The sequence below is a fragment of the Pelobates fuscus genome, chromosome 2 (assembly GCF_036172605.1).
Source record: "Pelobates fuscus isolate aPelFus1 chromosome 2, aPelFus1.pri, whole genome shotgun sequence".
Lineage (NCBI taxonomy): Eukaryota > Metazoa > Chordata > Amphibia > Anura > Pelobatidae > Pelobates > Pelobates fuscus.
Genome location: NC_086318.1, coordinates 113,455,616 through 113,461,615, shown reverse-complemented (window position 1 = coordinate 113,461,615; position 6,000 = coordinate 113,455,616). Strand labels below are relative to the sequence as shown.

Sequence of the window (6,000 nt, the reverse complement as noted above, 5' to 3'; positions counted from 1 at the left end):
CAACATCAGAAAAATATCACGGACCACCAATTGAGTATCTTTTAGAATTCTTAAGTATTGCACTCACCTGCAATTACTTTAAATTCGAAGATTTATTTTACTTACAACTGACCGGAACTGCAATGGGGGCGGCTATGGCACCTTCGTATGCCAATGCCTATATGTCCCAATTTGAACATCCACATATTTTGCATCAATCTTCGAACAAGATCTTAGCCTATTATCGATTTGTCGACGATGTACTGATGATATGGAGGGGCTCGTCTAAGGAATTGGAAGAGACGGTAGCTAATATTAATCAGTTATCGTCACCAGTTAAATTCACACTGACATATAGTGATGAAGCAATTCCCTTCCTGGATGTCACTATATATAAAGAGGGGAATAAATTTGGATATTCACTCCATCGTAAGAAAACCGACAGAAACACACTACTCTCCAACACCAGTTATCATCCGAAACATTTCAAAGACTCCTTACCCATATCCCAATATATGCGGGTCCTTAGGTACAACAGCGATGAAAAGAACCAAGAGAAACAACTGAACGACATGACCCATAGATTTCAAGAAAGAGGCTACCAGTCAAATACACTTGAGAAAGCTAAAAGTCGGGCATTTGAAAAATGGATACAGGAGACTAATGAAATACAAGGGGAAGTTAGCAACGATATGCCCACAATGTACTTACCACTCACTTACCATACTGGATCTACTCAAATCCGGCAATCTATAGAAAAACATTGGGATATACTGGAATCTGACAAACAACTACCTGTCATATTTAACAAGAAACCCATCATCAGTTACAAAAGAAACAGAAATTTACGTGACATCTTAATTCGGAATGACCCTGTACAAAGCTATAAGAAAAATGTCATACGGAAGAAATTGGGATGCTACAGATGCAGTGGGTGTGTCACGTGCAGCCACATGAACTCTGGCAACTCCTTTGCCCACCCGCATAGCGGTAAAAGAATTAAAATTCCACACTACATCACGTGCACTACAGACCACGTCATCTACTTAATAACCTGTCCATGTGGATTATCCTATGTAGGGAAGACAGATCTTACCCTACGAGATCGCATCCGAGGCCACAGATCGGGCATTATGACAGCCTTCAGGGATCAAAAGACGGATAAACCGGTAGCCAAACACTATCTTGCAGCAGCACACAGACTTCCAACACTCAGATTCATGGCGATAGATCATGTGCCACCCTTACCTCGGGGAGGAGACAGATCTAAAATATTGCTTCAAAGAGAAGCATACTGGATCTTTACTTTGGACACTGTCACACCCCGTGGCTTGAATGAATATAACACATACTCTATGTTTTTGTGAATTAGAGATTTATATTTGGAATTGTTTCGGTAGTCTAGTTGGGAGACACTTTGGTCATCAAATAACCGTAATTTCTGTTAGTTATGTTTGTAAATATGCTTCTCACAGAATAATTGTTTGGTTATTTTAAGTACTAAAATTAAACTATAGGTAAGCCATTCATCAGACACTTCACAGTGTCCAGTATAGATTGATTGGGTTCAGGTTTTTACCTTTAACAGGTTCAGAATAGCAAGGCATCATGGCCTTATACTAGCTATTAGTAAACATTCTGCAGTATGTTATGTGCATATTTTGTCCATAAGTTTGGATGGACATGATTATATGTTGTAAATATGGATTATTTGAAAAAATACATTAAGTTGGTATATTATAGAGTAGCACGTATTATATGCTCCACTTATATAGTATGATACAATACACATGGGCTCTAATTACATTAGTCTTGTCCCTAGGATCTTATATAAGATTTTATTATGTTCAGAACTATGTTTAGCAGGACTGTCCGAGGAGGAGTGGGTAGGATGTTGTTATTTGTAATTTTGCATGTTTTAACACTAGCACTTTCACTATGTTTCACGTGTGATGTCACTTTTTTCATAGCCCACGTCTTATTCTCGGACAGTTCAGATAATGCATTATAGTAATCCTCCATGGGGAAGCAGGGATGGACCTTGCCAATTACTATTGGCAGGTACCACTCAGTCACTTAGGAACACGATCGAGCCCCCCTAGAGCTGCTTGCAGCCCGCGGAATAGATATTCCATTGGAGGCTATATTTTGTTTAGATTCGTTGCTTGGCAACGACGCACACGCGTCATCACACGCAGTCACGTGGTGGCACTGAATCACTTCCGGGTTTCAGATTTTCGAGCGGGAGCTTTGGTCACACACACCGTTTAGGTAAGTGATTATTAGTAAATACCTATATATATGCATGGTTGTACACTGTAAGATTGATCTTGAAAAAGACCCTATAGGGGTCGAAACGTCGATTTGATATTTTCACATGGAATTCACTTCTTAAAAATAAAGTAAGTCTTTGAAAAAAGTCCTGTGAGTGCACCTTATTACATTGGAATATTTACACGGACGCTGAGGTCAGCACCCAGGCAAGAACATTGAGAAATATTTGTTTAAAAAGGGTGAGTGCCAAGTTTATCTCCTTATATATATATATATATATATATATATATATATATATACACGCCGCGTGTGCTTGTGCTTGAGGGTGCACACCCTAATGCAATAGGCTGCGCACGCCTATGCACGGAGGGAGGGAATTCAAGATTTAGTGATGTTTGTTCTGCTCACAGCTAAGCCTGGCATTGTGTGGATAAACTTTGAAGGAAAAATGTACATTTTGGGGAGTCTATTGCTGTAGACCAGGAGCACACATCTCCAGGCAACACGTGCTGTACATGGGGTTCCTTTGTTTCATTTATTTAAAAAAATACAGTAAATAATTTTGCTCTATAAACCGACTCTTTCTGCCCGTCCCTCTAACCTAAAGAATCTCCATTTTTATTTCCATTAGTACATGGAGTCAGGCTGCGATCAGGATGTACAGAAAAGGTTTCTGATAGGTGTAGTTCAGCTGTCCGGTTTCGATAATAGGAACTGAAGTACAGCTCCCAACAACTCCCAGCAAAACACAGATCACAAATTTATTTGTGGTTTTTGGATGCTCACTTCATAGTCTGGATTGGCTCTATTTAGATACTTACCAAACGCCTTGCAAAATGTTTATGTTTACTCGCCCTATGACTTTCTTGGTAACTTAAATGGTTACTCCAAACATCATAACTACTATATATGGTTGTCACGGGCCCGGCGGTCCTGGGGGGCCCAGTTCACCAGGCCCCACATTCCCAATCTGTATCGGTGGAACTGCCGTTGGTGCACCTGCACTGGGTCTGCACGCTGATTAGTCCCATCAAGTTGCCCGTGCATATGTCTTTAGGGCCCGTCAGCACTGCTGCCCTTTAATAATGTCAGCTACAGTCGGGGGTGCTGGGAGGAAGTGACAGCCGGTCACGTCCTCCCAGTTCACTCCGTGCGGGAGGGAGGAGACAGAGTGGAGGCTGTCAGCCCCAGCCACCCTCTGCACCCAAAAGGTAAGAAATAGGAGGGTGGATGAAAAATGAGCTGCATGTGTATGTCTGCATGTTTGTCATTATGCATGTGTGTGTCTTTTAGTATGTATGTATGTCAGTGTAATACTATGTTGCCAGTATGAGTCTGTATCTGTGTGTATGTCTGTTTCAGTATGTGTCTGTCAGTATGTATGTGTGTATGTCTGGTTCAGTATGAGTGTCTGTATGTATTGTCAGACTTCCTCCAATATAAATTCATTTTGTCTTCATATAGCACAGCCCTCACCCTTGCTAAACAATCCTACTTTTCATCTCTTGTTAGTTCATACTCACGCAATCCCAGGCGTCTCTTTAATACTTTCAACTCTCTCCATCGTCCAGCTCAAGCCACCCTTTAAACTGACCTTTCGGCAGAAAGCCTTGCATGCTACTTTACCGACAAGATTGAACAGTTAAGGAAAGAATTCTCCCCCCTTTCGCAATCACACATCGATCGTACCTTCCCTACCCTACAGGCTTTCTCCCCAGCTACAGAACAGAAAGTGGCTTCACTTCTCCTCTCGTCCAACCACCTGTCTGCTTGATCCAGTACCTTCCCACCTTATCAGATCTCTCTCCCCTTGTCTTGTACCATCCTTAACACACATCCTAAACTGCTCTCTTTCATCTGGTGTTGTCCCTGCACCCCTTAAGCATGCTTCTGTCGTACCCTTCCTAAAAAAGCCATCCGTAGACCCATCTTCCCATTCCAACTATCGTCCCATATTCCTGCCTCCTTTTTCCTCCAAACTTCTACAAAGACTTGTCTTTACTCATATGATTCACTTCCTAACTCCCTCCTCAATCCTTTTCAATCTGGCTTTCGCCCCCTCCACTCTACTAAGACTGCTCTTAAAATTAAAGTTACAAATTACCTAATCACAGCTAAATCCAAAGGCCACTACTCCGTACTAATTCTTCTTGACCGCTCTGCTGCCTTTGACACTGTTTATCATGGCCTCCTTCTCCTAACACTTCAATCTCTTGGTCTCTGTGACATAGCCCTCTCATGGTATTCCTCCTATCTCTCCCAACGCTCCGTTTTTTTTTTTCCAATGACGACACCTCTCCTCATCCTGTCTCAGTCGGAGTCCCTCAAGGTTCAGTTCTTGGTCCCCTTTTGTTCTCTCTCTATACTGTCTCTCTTGGCAAAACTAAATAATTCATATGGATTCCACGACCACCTGTATGCCGACGACACCCAGAAATACCTTTCCTCCCCTGCTGTCCTCCAACCTGTCACCAATTGCCTCCCTTCTTTCTCTGATTGGATGTCCTCCTGCTTTCTGAAACTCAATCTCTCTAAAGCCGAGTTTCTTATTTTTCCCCCTCATAACACAGCCTCCTCCTTCACTCTCCCTGCAGGTTGACGGTACCTGCCTCACCCCATCCTTTCAAGCTCGCTGTGTTGGTGTCATTTTTGATCCTGGCCTCACCTTTGCGCCTCATGTCCAGTCTGTTGCTAAAACTTGTCGATTCCAACTTAAAAACATTGCCCGCATACGCCCCTTTCTTACGCATGATGCTGCCAAGAAGCTCGTTCACGCTCTAGTAATCTCTTGCATGGATTACTGTAATTCCCTCCTAATTGGTCTCAACAGAAGCCGTACTGCCCCCCTACAATCTGAGATGAATGCTGCTGCTAGGCTGATCTTTCTCTCCTGTCGCTCCTCTCATACCTCACCAATCTGTCAATCCTTACACTGGCTTCCTGTACCCTACAGGTGTCAATTACAATAAAAATACTAACCCTTACCTATAAAGCCCGAACCAACTCTAGCCCCTCTTACATTTCTTCACTGATTCATAGGTATGCCCCCTCTCGGTCTCTCCACTCTTCCGGTGACCTTCTCCTGTCTGCTGCTCGCACCCTTACTGCAAATTCACGCCTGTAATTTTATTGACCATAGTAAAAAGATCAGTACCCTAAGCACTCTTGTTTGTTGCGTACCAAATGACAAACTAATTTCTAGATGACATGGTGCCTTAAACCTTTTTTTAAGGGAAAAGACGGCATATGTTAGCCCAAACAAAAGCCAGGACAATAGTCGTAGTGTGTAAAGGTTGTAGCTTTATTAAAATATAGGGTTATGTATTTACAAAAAAAAAAAAAAAAGTAATAGGATAGAGGTTCACCTTTATATAGCCAAATAACTGCATTAACATAGAATACAAACCGCAATAACAAGATCTTCACCCAACAATTAGATTTACAGCTGAGGGTGTGCAACATTCATGTAATGGCAGGAAATCTTGGCTTGCCCAGATATCCATGACACCTGGCACTTTATAGACCCAGTTCTTGCCCATTACCTGGTTTTGTTCAAGTAAGGCAAATGCAGTCAATCAGCAGCCATCCTGACTGCGCACAATGAAAAAAATGCAGAACCAAATAAATGTGCACGTATCAATTATTTATTTATTATTGATAGCTAATGCAACAGATGCTTTCCCTTGACGCATTTCAACTTCTAAATGACCTTTTTGGAAATGCACCGCTCCCTGAAATTAAAAGGAA

General features: G+C 42.1%; 1 protein-coding gene across 3 annotated transcripts in view; it reads right to left on the bottom strand.

Annotated features, from left to right (window-relative positions):
- Positions 1-5,533: 5,533 nt before the first annotated feature.
- The window catches only part of MLF1 (myeloid leukemia factor 1), a 49,002-nt gene continuing 48,535 nt past the window's right edge, over positions 5,534-6,000 (bottom strand). For all 3 annotated transcript variants that reach the window (XM_063442598.1, XM_063442597.1, XM_063442599.1), the window contains one exon: positions 5,534-5,984. Coding sequence is in view for 2 of the 3 variants with exons in the window: in XM_063442597.1 (XP_063298667.1) it covers positions 5,954-5,984 (31 nt within the window). In the remaining variant the exon portion in view is untranslated. The remainder of the gene's footprint in view (positions 5,985-6,000) is intronic.